We start from the raw sequence: 19,651 nt of genomic DNA, 5'->3' as shown, positions 1-19,651 counted from the left end.
CTTCCTTGTCATTGCTGCACTATATATCAGTGGTGTGCCTTTCTCTTTCTCATGGTTATCCTATAGCTTTCTACATGTAGGCCTATTTAACATGAGTCCTCAGAGACACCACCCAGATATCCATATCATTTACAAATAATGCCACCTCAAAGAGCTTCTTCTTGTTGTTTAATATGCCTTACATTGATCAACAGGATCCTACATTGTCTCATTTACACCTTTATCCTTAACAGTCCAAAAATTTCTATGTGCCTCTATTTTGCTTCTGTCTGTATTGGTATGTTTACCCTAATACTCTTGACTAAATGGTTACTTGCAGAGATTAAATGGCTTGGTTATTTATTTTTATTTTTATTTTGATTTTACATTTGGTAAGTAAGTAAGTGAGCTTGTCTGCTGACCCTTTTCAGTCATGACCTGGGTAACACAAGTACTGAAAAATTGGCAGTATGTTGATAAACACTCATGAACTGCATGAAAACATTAGTATGAAATAAATTAACATAATGCATTTAATTCCCACAAAACATCCATGTGGAAGTTGCAGAAATCAAACCTATACTTTCTGGCTCAACTAGATCAATGAGATTTTTGTTAAATGTGCCATTTAGTTTCCCTTAGACTTTAAGTCTCTGCAGGTTGACCAAGTCTCTGCAAGTTGACCATTACACTGTGTGTTTGTTTTTACTGTCACCGCTGATCGTTGCTCCCATCTGCTGTCCAGTTTACTGCATGGCCAGAGCTGCCTGTTTGGCCCTCATGCTGGCAGTCATTGATGACACAAATGTAAATGTTAATGGCCCAACATGTGCCATCAACATTTGCATGCTGGTACTCACTGATGACACGCATGCAGGTTTTGTTGGCACATGTTGAGCTACCACACAGTCTGTAATGAAGCTTCCTTGTGAAACAAACAGAGGAAAAGGCTTTGTGTTGAAACTTCAAAATGTTTAAGTCACAATCACTCTCAAAACCTGATGTGCTATAAAGCAAACAAGGCTGTCACAACCTTGATTGTGCATTAGCATTTCTTTGCTTTTAGAACGGGTGGCTTCTGAGTTGGTCTCCTTTTCTTCAGTGACTGTATGATTGTTCCACCATTCTTATAAGGGAACAACAGCTTTTCTAGCTGCTCTGTCTTTGCTGACCATTTTTTCATCCATTGGTGATCTTACTGAACTCATGATGCCCAGGATACAGTCAGAAATCATGTGCACCACTGCACTATGTCTAAGCTCATTTCTAGCTTATGACATTAAATGTTAGGGTAAAATATAATTGATGGGGTACTGTTAACTGCCAGATTGCAAGAAGTGCTGTCAGTTTATAGCAATAGGTGAATTTTTATTTTCTTTCTTCTGTTGTGATTTTGTCTTATAATTGATGTCTATCTATTGTTATTCACTGTGATGGTGCATTGAAAATTATCATCTTATTTGCAAACCAACAAAGCCTAAATGAGCACAGGAAACCCCCAATCATGAACTCTCACACACACATGCGCACACGCATATAAACACACACACACACACACACACACACACACACACACACACACACACACACACACCACATAGTCAATTCACTCAGTTTCATTACAGATGCACACCTCAAGTCATCTATATTTACAATCATAATTACAACAGCAGAAAAGTTGCTTCTTTTCTAGTAATATAGAACAGAAACTGTTAACTTTGAGATGCAAATTTTATTTTAAATTAATTGTTTTTATCTCGTATAGAAAGTAAATGGATACAGAAATGTGCAGTATTATTTTACAATTTGTCGGGGTAGTATAATGTTGTTTGTTCTCAGCTTATCTGTGTTTATTCTAATATATTACTTGTTACTCATATGCCACTGTGTTTACACTTCAGGCTTTATCTTACTTATATTAGCCCTGTACTTTGTACCACTTTCAGCTGCCTATTTTGGATAAGTAACTACACATAAGTGGATTTTGATGCTGAAATGCTAAAACAGTTTGTTCACTATGGTTTATGAACAGATTCATAACTGTGCACATTATATAATGCAGGAATAGAAATGCAAAAATGTAGAAAAAGTTCAGTTCTATGTAACTGTCATTATTGCTCTTACAAGTGCAGGAAAAAGTTACCCCTTCTTTAATAGCTGTTGCATGAGACATATTCCTGTACATTTGTACCTTTCACTTTAAATTACTATAAACAGGTTATACCTCATCTGATTGAATGTTTTTTGTTTTGACTTCAAAACATCAGACAAAATAAACATTCTATTCAGTATATTTTATTTACATTTTCGGCACAAAAATAAGAACATTTCCTAATGTTTTATTTATCTGTTACCGGAGTAAGTGAACTAGGACCCTTTTCAGCCATGACCCGGGTACCTGGATAATATAACTCAAGAAATAAGAATAACATAACAGGACATCGATTTCAAATTTAAATGAAACAGAATATAGGATACATAGCATTGCATACACAGCAATAAACAGTTATACAAGCAAAAATGTTATATTATCAATATTTGCAGTAGAATAAAGCATAAAACATGGAGGAGGAAGTGTCAAAGGCAACCCTATGGAGATTTAGTGTGTGCATATTTATTCATAGGCTGCATGAGTGATGTTCCTAGGAGCTATAACACTGATGTACACAATTAGCGCAAAGCATTTAGAGAGGTATATGCGTGCACTAAGACAGAATGAGAAGCCTGGGGAGTTAGCCTGCACTACGTTTTATCTACATTTACCTATATTAGAAAAATATTCAAAACAAATAAAAGCAAAAGATCTTCACATCACAAACACCTGTAATATGAGGAGCACTCTCTGCAAAACTTGTAACATATATCTAAGTAGGACTTCCTGGAGGTACAGATTCATTACCCATAACACTCATTATCTGTGGAAAAACTTTCTTTGTACACTAAACAGTCAAACAGCTTAGCCTTCTGTAAGTTATGTCTTGATGATTAGATGGGTTCAGATGAATAAATCCCGGGGATTTGCAGTGTGTTCATTATAAATAAGGAAAATTAATGGGAATAATTCCAAGGGTGCATGGCTAGGCTATATATTGTTGGTCAAACTACATCAACAGTACTGACCTATGCACATGAGCCTATGAATCTAACAAAGAGGCTGACCTCAGTAAGGGTACAGAAAAGAGGAGAGTGTTTTAGCTTTGAATACCATTCAGTCATTGCCAATAAAGTCAGAGCAAGAAGATATGTGTTTTAAAGGTGACTGAGTATTTTTCCCCTGAAAATAGGGTACTAAGTTATTTTTCAAATATATTTAGGCAAGTGAGTCCATTTAACAGGTGAAAGTTTTAGAAAACCTTTTTCCAACAACTGTTTTAGTGAACTGGGGTCAGTGTAAGGTTATGGAGCTATTATTTTCACTGTAAAGGATGTATGGGGATGAATGTATAATTAATTTGTTTTTCAGTGAAGAGCAATATATCAGAGAAAGCTGAATGCTTTTTGTTCAAATCACAAAATATGAAACAAAAAATAATGAAATCAAAACAAAGCAGTATGGTTCCTAGAGGAAGGCAAGGTGATTTTTTTCTTGATCTGTTGTAATCACTGTTTTTTTATTCAATGTTTTTTGTCCAGTATTTTGTAAGTCAAACAGCAAAAAAAAAAAAAAAAACAAGTCAGACAGATGTAATGTAACCTGTTTTATAGTAATTTAAAGGTATGTGAAGACAAGAGGAAGATGGATCGGGCAGTGGCTGGAAGCAAATCTGTTTTCTTTACAATTATTTGCACTTTGATGTAGGGTTGCTACCTTTTCAAATGGCCAAAGTGGGACATTTTTGGTAAAGACATCAGATTTTACAGGCCGACACATACCCACGGTCAGTACAAAGGTTAGACCTTAACTTTTTTGCCTAAATAAAAGCTTATTCTTGTAGCATTTTAGTTGCTTATCCTGTTTCTTATAACATTTAGGTATTTTAGATACAGAATAACTGTTTTATGCAACTATTACATAAAATATAGGAAATAATTTTGTCCTAAAATCTCAGGACATTTGCCATTTTTACAATTTTTTGTCAGGGCACAACTGCCCAAAGGGGGACTGTCCCTCGCAAAGTGGGACAGGTGGTAACCCTACTTTGATGTATATTTCTAGGAGAGATGTGAGTGAATCTGAAAAGTATGACTTTCTAAATTCATTGCTTCTGTTGCAAAATACAACCAAATAATGTGGAACAAAAGAAGTTCATTTGGAATGTCAATGGGGGTTTATAACCTTTTGAGTGCTTTCAAATGTCTGTTTCAGTAAACAAATTTCTACCACTGATGGTTTTTATCTAAAGACTGGTGTGTTAATTTGCAGACTATATTAACTGGGGAGTTCATCAAGATACTTAACCATGCCACTCAGTATTGGTGGGTGATTATTAATAGTGGCCCTCATTTAGTAAATGTTTTCCCTTATAATCTAGGTGAAAGTGGTCACCCATCCAGTCACCTAGACTGACTGTGAATGTTGCCAGGAAAGTAAATGAAGCCTGTTGCAGAAATAGGGAACACTTGGAGTTAGGTACCTGTCACACCAGTGTGTATTGTTTATATAGCAGTGCAGGAGTAGATCTCCAAGTGGAAGTTTGATTTACCTTCAGTTCTGACTAGGTCAAGGAGTTTAAGGAGTACAGTGTCAGCAGGGTAAGCAGAGATTGCCCCTTGGGAGCTCGTGAGACTCAGCAGAGGGATAAAAATGTTAATGTAACAGAGAACTAAAACCAGGGATCTTTTCATGGGGACATGCTAAGATGTCTGGAGTTGACTAGGGTGTTTAACTAATTGTTTCCTACAGGAGTGCACTCATCAGGAAAGCAGAGTTCCTGTGTATCCTATAAGAGCACATTTATCTTTACAGGAGACTTCCCTGAACTCCTGAAATAAGTGCACTTGTCATTGTTTTCAAGGTCTAATTTCTGAAGTCTTGATAAAGGTGCATATATAAAACTAAGGCAGCAAGGTGGTATCTTCAAGCAGACATGCTTTGTTAATCATGACAGTGAAATGGTCAGTGTGAGATGTATTTCTATGTTTACATTGATGAAAAACTAGACTGTGGTACTGCCATGTTGGGGGGAGGTGTATTCAAGCAGTGGGTATTGGTAAAAAATGACATTAAAACATGGTGAATAATGTGAATATATTCTGTGATATAAATGCTGCTTTGGTAAAGCAGTTATGACTATTGACTACATTTTCATAACTACATTAATTTCATAAAAGCTGAATAACTTGCAGGTGAACAAGTGGTGTCATCTTATACAAAATGTTAAAAAATATATGTCACCCTATATTGCCACTAACAGTTGTCATGTAATACAAATAGTTTTGTAGATTGATATTGTTTTGAAATGATAAATTATTACATGTATAATTTGCATAGAGTTGGCAATATCACAAAACAGCAGTATGCTAGTCTTTCTTGTCATACATCATTGGAGGCTTTTGAACACATGAACAATCCCCTCACTGATATATTGGCTCCAAGTCGTACACGTACACAGAGATATAACCTTTTGCCTGACCATAACACTAATGTTTTTGTCAAACAAAATCAGATTTTCTTTCATGAATCTGCAATAAAAAATCATCATCTACAGACAGACCCTTGATATTAACACCAGTGTATAGCCCATTGGCTACCAATAGAAATATCACATTTTACATTTTTTGTAACTCACACAGTTTATCAGATATTAATAAATCTAATGGAGTGTATTTTCAGTAGAGGATTTTGGAGAAAAGCTCTCAAGAAGCAAGTGGTTTACTGGCTTAAAATATCTCAGGAAGCAAAGTTGTTCATTTGTCTCCAGCTGTTCAGGATTGAATGAGTTAAATACGTACATTCCAAAGGGAGCATTATAGTCAATGACCAGCCTAACATGGGATAAATAAAGTGGGACCATAACTTTTAGACATTGATGATATATGCCAAAAGATGTGTTGTGCAAGGTAGAAAGCTTTTTGAACCATGACAAAGATATGTTAGTCAAAGGCGAGTTCAGTATCAGGATAAATACCCAAGTCACTGATGGGCAGTCTGATTTAACTGCAATGGTGTCTAGATAGTATGATGTTAGATTTACTAAATTACTAAATACTGTGCAGCTCAACATTGAGGGCTGTCCTGTGATTAACACAACAGGCATTTGTCTGCTGTACTCCTTGCTAGAAAATTTGAGTGTCAGAGTAGAATTTGATAACCATCCCCAGTTTAAAGTCATCACCAAAATTCATTAGCCACGGTCCCTTGACATCCACTTTCACATCAGAAAAGTCGATGCCAAAGAAAAAGTGGCCAAGACACAGCTATGTGAGACACCACTGGTAACTTTTCTTTGTCTGGAACAAATACAGTACATCTGGTATTAATTACATCGATTGTGTCACAGGACCAACGACCTTTCCAGGAAACTATCTATGAGTAAATGATGAGTTTGGTGCATAATAGTTAAAATATAATAATAATATAATAATATAATACTAGATCTCTCTCTCTCTCTCTCTCTCTCTATATATATATATATATATATATAATATATATATATATATATATATATATATATAGATAGATATGTTGTACTTTTGTTAGTCGAAGAAACATAACTTCAACTAATAAAAGTAGACCTATATATATATATATATATATATATATATATATATATATATATATATATATATAATCTAGGTTCTTCTAGAGTGTTATTAATTAGAGATTAATCTTGCTAACCTGTACTTCCCTTATTTTTTAAGCCTCAGGCAAATACTACACTTAATCCATCCATTCATCTACACCCCCTTTTTCCAATTTTTGCACATGGGGTTGGGGTTTCACTGTTTATCTAGAGCGAAGGTTCACATGGCTGGGTAGCTAGCCCTGAGGTGGTTGTTCTTCCATACCAAATATACACATGCGCACTCACAGCTTCGGCCAATTTAGAGTATCCAGTCCTCTACGGCATGTCTTTGGAATGTTCCATCAGAAAGAACTTTCCCCTCTATACATAGGTCTTTTGCACTGATAACTTGTTTAACCATGAATGCTGCAAGTCAAGGCAAACATTTCAATGGAAGGAAGTTTTTTTATGGTATTGACCTTTTATGATTATTTTAGTATGTCCCTATTACTTTAATGATGGTATCATTTTTCAGTTTAAGCATTTGTTGTATTTATAACTTATAACCTTTGTACAAAGCCTCATGATGTTACATTCACTGAAGACAAAATCAGTATTATCAGACCAGGTATGTTTTTGCAGACAGTTTTGGACAGCTTCAATGTATTTTAATATGTAATAATGTTACTCAGCCTACAATCATAAGCATAGTTAGTAATTCATAACACATTTGCCACTTATATCTGAGAATAGTAGTTCAAAAAAGATTGTCCCCAGTACAGTACCTTATGACAGACAGGTAACCATGCCACCCTAACTTGCTGCACTCCATTGCTTAACTAATGTTTTAGTCATTGAATTACATACGGATTGTCATTTATTGCTTTTGATTGGTTAGCTTTTCCTCATGCAGAATAGTGCAAAACCCTTAGCAAGCTCAAGATAGGCTGCGTGCAGTGTACCTTCCTCAGCATGTTCTCCTTTATCTCTTTGAAGGATGCCAAATGACGTAAAAGGCAAGATGTTCAACTAACAGGCCCATGCTGTTCAGCAGCTAGGAAAAGCCCCTTTATGACTCTTTCCCTTATTTTACATGAAATTATAAAATATCTTAGCAAGAAGTAAATTCAGTGGACGTGTCAGAAAAGTTGCACAAGTTTATAGAAATATATGGAAGTCAATGCATCTTTCTACAATAACTAAAGAGTATAACCAGCTGGTGTACCTTTCAGATGAGTGCCTAAGAAACTAGAGACAGTGAATCACCAAGCACAGAAAAGGGATAGTGAAAAAACAACAAATGAAGCACTAATAAAATAAGATACAGCTCCAAAGGCAAACCAAAACTTTAATATGCAAGTGCTTTCGTTCACTCAAATCAAATGAAGTTCTTCAGACTGTCTGAAGCCTTTGCCTTTGGAGCTGTGGCCCTTTGTTTCTTATTACAGAAAAGGGCTACACAGGGACAAATGCATACTGTAAGGTACCCTCAGTGTAGTAGACTCCAGAGTCAGAGAAGCTGTCATACCAAGATATATATATATATATATATATATATATATATATATATATATATATATATATATATATATATATATATGTATATAGCGCAACAGTGAGACCAGTGCTGCAGTACCACATTCAGTTCTGTAGATCATGTTGTGATGAAGGAGTAAAGCTCCTAAAAATGGGTTAACGGAAGGCAATAGAAATCTACATGCAGCAGAATTTTGAAGGAATAGACAGAACTTGATATTAAAATATAAGGTCATAAAATAAAACGATGTGCAAAAAGATCCCAAGAGGAAGGATGGAGGGGAGCAGAACAGGTCTTCAACTATAAATAGTATGAACCAGCTTTATTTTTCTAACATATGATATATTGTTGTAGGGAAATGCCTCTAGGTACATATCATTCATATATGCTAACATAAACCATTAAACATTAAGATACTCTAACTGCAACCAAAATGTCAAAATTCACAAACACAGAACACACTGTATGTATAGGTTCATAGTTGTATACAAGACTAATGACCACTGGAACTCTTATAAACCTAGCCATGCAACTCAAATGTGACACACGCAAATTTGATTTATATAATGGGTGATTTATTGACAGAGGCACCAGACCAGGAGTGAATTAGATATAAAAATGTTTATTTATTTGTTTATTTATTTTATTATTATTTATTTAACATTTGTGTGTAAGGGGCATGTTCTACTGCACCCTGTACAATAGGGAGTTCAATCCATTACACCCTCTTCACTTATATAAACTAACTCCACCATCTCAGAACCATGGAGAAAAAGCAAACTCTTAAGAAATTAAATAAAATGCAAAATAAAACAGCAAATCTAAGTGAAAATGTTTCACTTTTATAGAAAATAAACAACAATAACTATAATATAGCACTGCACAAACATCAAAATATTAGCAACATCTAAACTGTATGAATAACTGCAAACTACATACAACTTCATATAAGTGAGAGATTGATATACTTAGCTCACTTAAGCTAAATTAATTTAAAGAACAATTAATTAACTCTGTATGATCTTAGCATGGGCAGTCAAAGTGAGTTATGGAATAATGTGTCATCATCCCCTTTGGGAAAAACCCAGTTCCCATGAATTAACATATCGATGGTAGTCCACTGAACACAGAAGGCATTATGAGAGATCTGGGAACACAAGTTAACAGCACCCTCTCATTTGACCACCACATTGCCACTGTGGTCAGAAAGTCCTTCTATGTGGCACATCTTATTACTAAGGGTTTTGCATCCAGGAAGAAAAGAGGTCATTGTCTCCCTCTACTCTTCCCTCATTAGGCCAATCAGTGAGTACAGTGCCCCATTTGGCAAGTACCTCACTAGACACCTGCAACAACTGGAGAGGCCACAAAAGTACTTCACAAAGAGGATCCTAGGCCTTAAACACTTGTCCTATATGGACAGACTCAAAAACCTCCAACTATTCTCTGTCTCATATCGCCTACTTAGAGGCGATCTCTGCTTGACTTACAAAGCCATGTCTGACCCAGCTCTGTTAGAAATGCTGCATCTAAAGAAATCCTAATCCCTCCACACTACACACTCCAGAGGCCTCAACCTCATTACCACAATCAACAGAACATGCTGGAGGGACAGGTTCATAACACAGAGACTGCCCATGCTATGAAATAGACTTCCCATACATGTCAAACAGAGCACTTCACTGCCCCTCTTCAAGAGAAATCTTGATGAGTGGATGGGAAATAGAAAATTCACCCCGGGGATCACTCCCAGTGGCTTTACTTGACAGAGGCACTGTGAACTAAGGTCAGGTGGCATGATGCCAGGGTAATCCTATGAGCTAGGCTTGTAAAGGCTCCAGGACCATTAGCATAGAACACACCTATGAACCTATGAACCTAAATATCAAAATAAGTATATATGTACCCGAGATGGGGAGCACAGAACCCCCTGCAAAAATAATGCAAAGTGGTAACTATGAGTTTCAAAATTTGCTGTTTTTATCCAAATTACAACTTGATTTTCAAAGTGTCTTCACTTTCAATGTCAGATCTCGTACTTGTGATAGTGAGCTGTTTCCATTATCTTTTGTTTCTTTGTTCAATACTTTAAATTTTAACATCTTGTAATCTATTTTTGCATGATTTCTGGTGTTGATTGTGAACTATTTTTCCCTCCTCAGAAATGACTCTGTTGTATTTTTGTTCATAGGTGGGTGATATCAAATCTAAGTGATCAGAAGTTTTAGTAGCTGTCTATACAGAGGGATAACTTCTCATTCTCTGCATTAGTACAGTCAGATATTCTTTTAGCTGTGACTGCTGCTTATCAGATTGCTTTATGTCATCTTAGGTTAAGTGTACCCAAGACATGTTTCTCATTTCTTACTGCTGATATTAGTACTTCCACTTGTGTACTCTTTTTCCTGGATTTTTCTCCTCAGGCACTTTATTTTGCATTTGTTTTAAAGTGCTACATTTCAGAAGTTTCTTTCAAGCATGTTTCCATCCTTTTGATATCTAGTTGTTAATCAATTATACTTAAATATTCCTTCTGTCTGCATTGTTATTTATAAAGACAGTAAAAGGGATCCTCTGACCTGCTGATCTCTGTGATGCTCCACTTGTAACCATTAACTACATCTGCTGAAAAAATGGCCAATAATAAACACTTTTTAAGTATTTTTTCAGAATGGACAAGCTCTCCTGCATCCCTCAGACTTATGTATAGCAACTCCATGATTGCATCAACTCAAGGTAGGAGTAATTCCCCTGGAAAGGGCATTGCTACCAACAAAACTTACTGGCAGTGTTTTTCTATGGAGGAACTCTGATCATCGACTGGTTGAACCTAGGGTAACTGAAACTGGAGAGCTCAGTCTTCATCCACCAGCAAAGTAATGGTCTGATTGTTTAAGAAGTTAAAGTTTAATGAGAATATTACTAAAGCCATTAACCAATATAACCAAACATTGGGTATTCTTTATGGAGCCAAAACATTCAAGCAGATGTCACCTTCCTTTCAGCTGCTTAATTCTTTTTCCTCCCTCTCTCTACATTATGACTTTGTAACATTCACCCACATTCAGTCCTGTGCACTACATAAATTTACTAAATAGACAAAGATTGCCACATTTTCTGTATGATTTCCTTTAAAAATGTACCACTTACACACCATTGTAATGTAGCAGCAAATCTACCATGCTGATGAATGAAGCAACTCTGCTCTGTCAACCATTATATTTCAGTCAGTCCACCACTTCAGATTCTCTGGATGTCATATTTCAGCCTAGAAAATTTGCCCCCCATCCAACCAAGTTGCACTGGGGAATTGACCTGTTTGGTAATTAATACATGGAAAAAGTTGCCTCTTTCAGTTGTTCAAATCTCCATAATGTTATCATTTAAACATGCTGTGAAGATATTCAATATGGTTATCTGTGCTTACATGACTGACTGAAGTTTTATAAATAATTGTAAATTACCCTGTGTTATATATACCAGCATGACTAGCTACAATTTTGTAAATAAGTTTGTCAATTGATTATCACTCTGATTTATGCAAGATGTTTGAATGTTAAACAGTATTCTGGCTGACCGAATGCACATTTTTAAGAGAATTCTGAATGTATGTTATGCCAGAGTGAGCTGACCTAGATGTGATGTCATTGTGTGCCAGAGCTGGGAGAATAGAATCTTCACTACAGCTGTTTGTTTACTTTTCAAAGTCTGATATGAGAGAGTAGAATTCTCATAGCAGCTTCTGTTACTTTTAAAAAATCTGCTATAAAAGCAGGTCTTGTGTCAGTTGTTGTTTTTTTTTTCAGAGCTGTTCAGCAGTAGTAGTCCAGTTGTTTCCTGAGTAGTTGTTCCAGTCACTGAGGACAAATAACCTGTAATGTGGATGTAATTCCTCATCTTGACTTGCAGAACTAAGAATATAATCTTGCCTTGCTGAGTTATTTAGATTAGATAGGGACAGTTAATCTTCAGATAGTCAGGGAACTACAGCTAGTTAGTTAGAGGTTTTCTAAAATCAGTGTGAAATCTATCCTACAGTGTTGTTTTCATATTTCCTGTGTGTGAAACTCTGTTGTTTATTGGAATCAGTTATTTAGTGTTTACACATTTTAAATCTTTTTATTATTAAATATTTTACTACTTCTTATTGTGGCTGGTTATTTAGTGAATACTTTTAATAACTTGAATATCAGGGCCACTCCAAAAAGCCTTACTTTTTGGGTTGCATGGTACCATTTGTATCAATATCTATTTTACCCAATTTAATTGAACACCCCATTTCAAGAGTATTCTGGTCTTTGACTGGTGGCAGCCACTACCTTGTAATGTGAGAAAGCTAACATAGGTAAATCTGTGTCAGTCTTTCCCAAAAATGTGTGTGTGTGTGTGTGTGTGTGTGTGTGTGTGTGTGTGTGTGTGTGTGTGTGTGTGTGTGTGTGTGTGTGTGTGAATATCAGACATTTAAGAGTGAGTATGTCAGTAACTGAGACACGTGCTCTGCAGTGGTTAGTGTGGAGACTCATTTAGGGATCTGGAGTGAAGCATATAGTCTAGTCCCAAGTTTGGAACCTGTTTCCAGTGTACTCTTAGGGTAAATTGTGTATTTCTATCCCTGCTTTTAGTGACTCTCCTTACTGGAGACAGTGGGGAAGACTGAGACTCTTTAGTTACTGCCCCGGGGTAAAGAGGGCTTGTCACACATGCTATCACTTGTTATTCTACTAACTTATGTCAATGCAGTTGTTAAATAACATAAACCCAGTCATTTTATTTACTAGGCAAATTCTGCCACTTACATAAACTTTCAACTGATTGGAAGATCTAACACCTTTTGCATAGTTTAAGTCTTTCATTCTACTACTAGACATCTCTTTCCTACATTCTCACCTTTTTATTTACCCCTGAGTCCCATCTTCACCTTTATCTTCTTTTTTACCTTTGCAGTTTTTCAGTCTCCTGACTGCAAAGTATGAACTCTTTTTCACCAGCCTCCAGTTTAGTCCCCTCAATTTCCATTCCATCCTACTAATTCAAATCAAATCTTGCATATCAATGCACTGTAGAAACTATGTTTCTTATTTTTTCATGTTAAAGAGACATCTCCAGACTATTTTACTGGAACCGTATTCTTCTCTTCATTTTACTACTTATACCACGTCATATCATGTTAGATCTTAATTGTTCTGCATATGTCTGTGCCTTCATATTACAGCCAAGTTTTCAGTCCTTGATGCATTTAGTTTCTGGTGTTATGTAAATCATTTCAATGTATTTTTATTTTTACACAAAAGAAACATCTTAAATGAAATGGCTTAAGAGAACCAACACTTTATTGTAAAACAATAGCAATTTATTTTATGCTTTTTTTCTTTAGTTAATGGATTTTATTGGGATAGTTTTACCACTGGAGCTTTACTTGCAGACCTGCACTGTAAATGGGCATGGTTTGAACTTCCCCATCAATGCAAGTAAATACAATTATTTTTCCGCCCCCACCCCAAACAAAAAAGACCATAGTGAAGAACTTCTCTAAAGCAAACTTCACACTACTCAAGACTGGTGTGGTATCCTTCAAGGCCCCTGAGCCAGTGGAAACCACAACCCAAGCTGCGGAAGCCCTTACAAATGCCTTCTATGAACACCTCCAGGACTGCATGGATCAGGCAATCCCAAATAAAACCAAGACTCTTTCCACAAAGGGCAAATGTCCAGTCTGGTGGACCCCAGCCATTAACAAACTTTACAATAAGAGGAGAAAGCTATTACATGATAGAACAAAATCCATAAAAGGGAAGTCACCCCTGATCATTATTAGTAAAAAAATACGAGCACTCATAAAATCAACTAAGGCCAATTTTGAGAGAAAAATTGCCATGGATTCAAAGGACAATCATAAGGCCTTTTTCAGCTATGTTAGGAACCTGGGTGGAAACTCCCAGATATGCTCAGAATTAGTCCAAAATGATACAAAAATCACTGAACCCACAGACATTGCCAACATACTGGCAGACAGGTTCAGTGCAAACTTCACCCCCCTCTCCCCCCAAAAGGAGAGATAACTATCCCAGCCGAGTGTAGCCTCCCGGACATCTCAAATGCGCAGGTGAAAGCTGCTCTCTCTAAAGCTAAAAACACAGCATCAATGGGACCGGATGGTGTCCCCAGCTGTGTGCTACACGAGCTAAATGAGGAATTAAACCCGCACATAAGGCAGCTGTTTAATCTCAGCCTTACCACAGGATACGTGCCCAAGGAGTGGCGTACGGCAACTGTTGTCCCACTCCACAAAGGCGGCCTCACGGACCCTGGTAATTACCGCCCCATAAGCTTAACAAGTCTAGTCTGCAAAGCTATGGAGAGGATCATAATGGAGCTCATAAACAAAGATATAGGTGACTTGCAGACATTGGACCCGACCCAGTTTGGCTTTGTTAAGGGAAGATCATGCCTTTTGAACTTGGTCGACTTCTTCGAAACAGTCACCAAGGCCATTGATGAGGGAAAGGCAGTCCATACAGCCTACCTTGACCTTGCAAAGGCTTGACACAATACCCCACTCGGGTATTGTAGAAAAACTTACCAGCTTAAATGTAAACCCATATGTCACAAGATGGGTTGCAAACTGGCTTAAGGACAGAACCCACAGGGTTAGAGTTGCTGGCGCTGTGTCAGACTCCAAGCCGGTCACAAGTGGTGTCCCACAGGGCTCGGTCCTTGGCCCCCTATTGTTTGGCATCTACTTCTCAGAAGTACAGGCCAACATAGGAGGACTTTGGCTGACAAAGTTTGCAGACGACTGCAAACTGGGCGCCATAGTGGAAAGTGCATCAGACACGGATATCCTTCAGAAGGGACTCACAGAAACAGATAGCTGGTGCCAGAGCCATGGCCTGAAGTTAAACGCCAAAAAATGTATAGTCTTACCCTTCAGGAAAAACAAGGTAACCCCAAGCTACCATATAGGTGGCAATCCACTAAGCACAGAAGAGGTTATCAGGGACCTGGGGACCCAGGTTGACAGTGGCCTTTCTTTTGACACTCACATTGCTAAAGTGGTTAGAAAGACCTTTTACATTGCCCACCTGATCATGAAGGGATTCACATCCAGATCTAGTGAGGTTATTGTTCCCCTGTACTCTTCACTTATCAGACCAATGATCGAGTTCAATGCCCCATTCGGGATGTATCTCACCCGACATCTGCAGCAATTGGAGAGACCCCAAAAGTTCCTCACCAAAAGGATAAAGGGACTCCAAAATCTGTCATATGCTGCCAGATTGAAGAAACTCCAGCTCTATTCAGTCGCATACCGTCTGCTCAGAGGTGACATGCGCCTGACATACAAGGCCATGTCCAACCCGGAATTAATGGACATGCTCCACCTCAAAAAATCCAAATCCTCCAAAACCACTAGAGCAAGCGACTTAAACCTTAGCACGGATATAAATAGGACGTGCTGGAGGGATAGATTTATCACTCAGAGACTCCCTATGCTGTGGAATAAAATTCCGGTCCATGTGAGGCAGAGCACCTCGCTGACTCTGTTCAAGAGAAATCTAGACCTGTGGATGGGAGATCGTAGGTTTACCCCGGGAATCATCTCTGTGTCACTGCTGGACAGAGGCACAACAAACTAATGGGCACAGTATTTTTTCATATAAGGGGTGGCGTAAGCCACAAAAATTTGGGCTAGGCTTATAAATGCCTTAGGGCAGATAGCCTAGTATAAACCTATGAACCTATGAACCTATGCACTTTATTACGTGCTTGAATACTTCTGATGACTGATTCAGGTTTATAAACTGAGAAAAGTAGACCGTTTTTGTTACTGAAAAAACTTCAGTTCTGCTATTTCAAAATAAGTACCAGAAATCTCTGTGTAAATAAATAAGTAAACATATAACCTAGTTTTAAGGTAAGTATTGATGCTGCTGTTTCTAATTTAACAAAGAAAAAAAATCACAGATTTAATTTTCCTCTACTCAGCTTTTTTCCCCCTTAAGACTTATAGGTTTCAACGAGAAGTGTAAACCAAGCTGCACTTTGTAATGTCTATTGCACCTCTGAATATGGTTTTCTTGAAGCAGAAGTTTAAACTGCAATCAATAGAAAGTCATAATGTTGCTGAATTTGACGTAAGGTACTTTGGATTCTGTCTTGATGTTGTCTCTCTATTTGACAGGCTGCAGTGGGATGTAAGTTGGCGCAGATTCTGATGCAGTACTGTGTAGTTGCGAATTACTACTGGCTTCTCGTAGAGGGGCTATACCTCCATAACCTTCTTGTTGTGATGGTGTTTTCTGAAAAAAGCTACTTTAGGGGATACCTTTTCATTGGCTGGGGTGAGTAGGCTGCAGTTATTGTGAATATGATATAAGGTTCATGTACTGATTGATATCCTATATAATGAAGCCAGTAGTTTTGATTTCTGTATTTATTTTTATATCTAATGTTTGATGTATCACACATAAAGAATCTGTCATGCTATATGCACATCACACACTTTTATTAAATTAAGAATTACTATTTTATCAGTCAGATACATTCCTATGGTATCTAATGGCATTAAACTTTTATACAGCCTTTAATGCTTTTTGACATTGTTTTGGTCTCATAACTGCCTGTACTACCAAATTAAAAAAAGCTAATGAAAATATAATTCTTTCAAATGGTAATACTGCATTCAGAATGACCACATTTATGTCCAAAGGTAAAATGTAAGTTATAACGCTTTTATTTTTAGTAGTAAACTATGTAATAAATGCAGCATAAAATGGTATTGTAGTTTATATGAGAACTGCCTTTGCATGTTTGTTCTCACCTAGCACTTGTTATGAAATGAAAGCATGTCTAGTATTGTGAATTATTTATACCCAGAAGGACATATCTTTATCATGTAAAACATAATTTTACAAACTATAAACTGAAAATTATGGTCCAGGGATGCAGAGGTGCCATCACTACAGTTAATAAAAAACAAAAGCAAACAAAGCACCAAAGCACTAATGAATGCTTTTGTCCCTAAGTGAGACGTCTTCATACTGGTGCAATACAACAAACATGTGAATTAAATATTTAGAAATGATGATGTAATAATCACGTGAACAATCACTAAATAAGTGCTTGCCAATGCTTCAAAGATTTTCTGTTCACGTCTGCTTAAAATTTATATGATCTTTAAGACATGGAAATTAATAAGCATTTATGAGAATATAACCGAGTTCCCTGAGCATGAGTTTGTTATTTTTTTTGTTTGCTATTTTTTTTTTTGTTTTGTTTGGAGGGAGGGCTCATTACATGTGTAATTTGTTTAAATGTTATACTTTCCCAAAACAAAATAGACAGCTAGGTTTAAATTAATTTGCCTCAAATAAGGACTGTTAAGTCAGGGATGCTGATCATAACCAACTTGTTATGTGTTCAAAACACAAGAAATTTACCTCAATCATTCGACAAAGCAAAGTTTTTGAGGTAACTTTATACATCTATGTCAAGAACACATAAGAAGTGAGTTAAGACTGGAGACACCCAATCACAGTTGTGTGTTGTACAAGTATCTTTGGATGCTCTAACATACAAGTTACAAAAAATATTGGAATGCAAATTATTTTACAGCTTTGAAAACCATGGCACACTTATTGGTCCCTCACAGACAGCATCCAGAACTGAAGTATATCTTTGATCCTGTCACAAGTCATCATACACTTTGCAATGTCACACTCTTAGTAGTAATATGGAAATAAGAAGTATTTTCCAATGTTCAAAGCTGTTCAGCTTCTCACAACTGTTCTGTGGTGGCATCTGTTTGTGCAATAGCACAAAATTTGAGCATAACAGGTTGAAAGGTACCTACACATCTTTCCAGTTCTCCTGCTTATCCAACTCTCTATCCCACATCGTTACTATTTATTTCTTGATGTTTACATTCAGGTGTAATAGTCTGCATTTTCTCCCTACAATACCAGTTCTCCTACTTAGCCCACTCTGTATGACTCCCCCCCCCCCTCAAAAACTCTGCTGGCTCTGATGTCTTCCCTCTATCTTCCCTAGATGGCTAAATCTCCTAACCTCTAAATCAATGAGTGTACTTTAAAGTATAAAAATACAGGGTAGGGCTGCTCTTTAAATCTGCAGTCTACAATTAACACATTAGCAAAATTACAGAAAAAAGCGTATTTTACTGATTGCTTTTTTCTTAGCAATTTTCTGCTGCAAACAAAGTGAGGTCCTCTCATAACTAATTGTGCTTTTTGTGCCTACTGCTTTACCATAGACAACCTTCCCTAACTTTTTCTTTCACTTTCCCCTTCCCATAATGCCTTGCATGCAATAAATCTCACTCCTTGTGTTTTGTGCCATTTTTACTCAATTCTCCTTTCTCCTTCTCAACAAAGCATTCCTGTGATGTGCTCTGCTTATCACTGGGTCTTATTTCCAACCTACTAGTGAAATAACTGTGTACTCTTTCACATATTTCTGATGAATGGCTGTCTAATTGCTGTATATCATTTTAAGGAAGTAAATAGTGCTTTTTTCCAGTGGCGTTCTTTTGGTTACTAATGTTTCTGTACTTGTTCTCATGCTAGTGTAATAGTATCAGAGCCCTGCTAGATTTTGTGTGTTAAATTATACAGCTAGAAGATGTTTTAAGGGAGCTGTGCATAAATAAATTAATATACTTGGTGCATACAGCTACTGGTACACTCTGAATGATATGATAGCTCAGTCAGCATCCACTTATTTGATCTCCAGCACTGTGAAAAGTGCTCAGCTGTACTTCATGTACTCTGTACTATGAGTTAATGTATAGCTGCTAATGCTTAATCTGTCACACAGCCTCTGGCTCTCTTTCAGTAGTAAAATAGCACAGTTACCCCTGGAATATATTACCTGTTTCACTGTGACATGTGTTCTTACATAATTCATGCCCGCTTAACTTTGGGATTAATGCTTAGCTGCCACTGTAACTAAAGTTTTAATACATACTATACTGAGAACTTGCATATATGCATATTGCATGCTAGCTGAGGACCTTAACCAAATGCATAGCCGATAGTGTCAATATAAATAACTGTACTATTGTTGGATTGTACTTTTTACTGAAAAGTGAACCTTATTGAAAATGTACATTTACTGAAAAGTGAACAACTATTGGATTGTACATTTTAGTGGAGTGAACTTGATGAATGACTGTAAATCTAAACTGTACTATAATTTTATCTGTCCCCTTAAAGTGCTATTTTTGTCTACAGTTGCACTCTATAACCCATTTTAACTCTCTCTCTCTCTCTCGTTTCCCTCACTTTTTAACAAGTCTTTCCAGGTGCCCCTTTACTCTTTAGTTCTTTCTTTGTCTCCCTGCTCAATACACACACTGTATTGTTACTCTTATCTCTGCTGTCTCTGTCCCTGTCCCTCTCTCTTCTCTGTCTTTATCTACCTGCTCAACATTTTCAATGCTTAATAACCA

At 36.9% G+C, this 19,651-nt stretch overlaps 1 protein-coding gene across 2 annotated transcripts in view; it reads left to right on the top strand.

The window, feature by feature from the left end:
* The window catches only part of LOC122790142 (glucagon receptor-like), a 2,645,547-nt gene that overhangs the window by 1,980,606 nt on the left and 645,290 nt on the right, over positions 1 to 19,651 (top strand). For both annotated transcript variants that reach the window (XM_044057770.1, XM_044057782.1), the window contains one exon: positions 16,364 to 16,523. In XM_044057770.1, coding sequence (XP_043913705.1) covers positions 16,364 to 16,523 — 160 coding nt within the window. The remainder of the gene's footprint in view (positions 1 to 16,363; positions 16,524 to 19,651) is intronic.

This window comes from Protopterus annectens, chromosome 1.part0, assembly GCF_019279795.1.
Source record: "Protopterus annectens isolate FY-2018-M chromosome 1.part0, PAN1.0, whole genome shotgun sequence".
NCBI lineage: Eukaryota > Metazoa > Chordata > Ceratodontiformes > Protopteridae > Protopterus > Protopterus annectens.
This window is presented reverse-complemented; position numbering and strand designations above follow the sequence as displayed.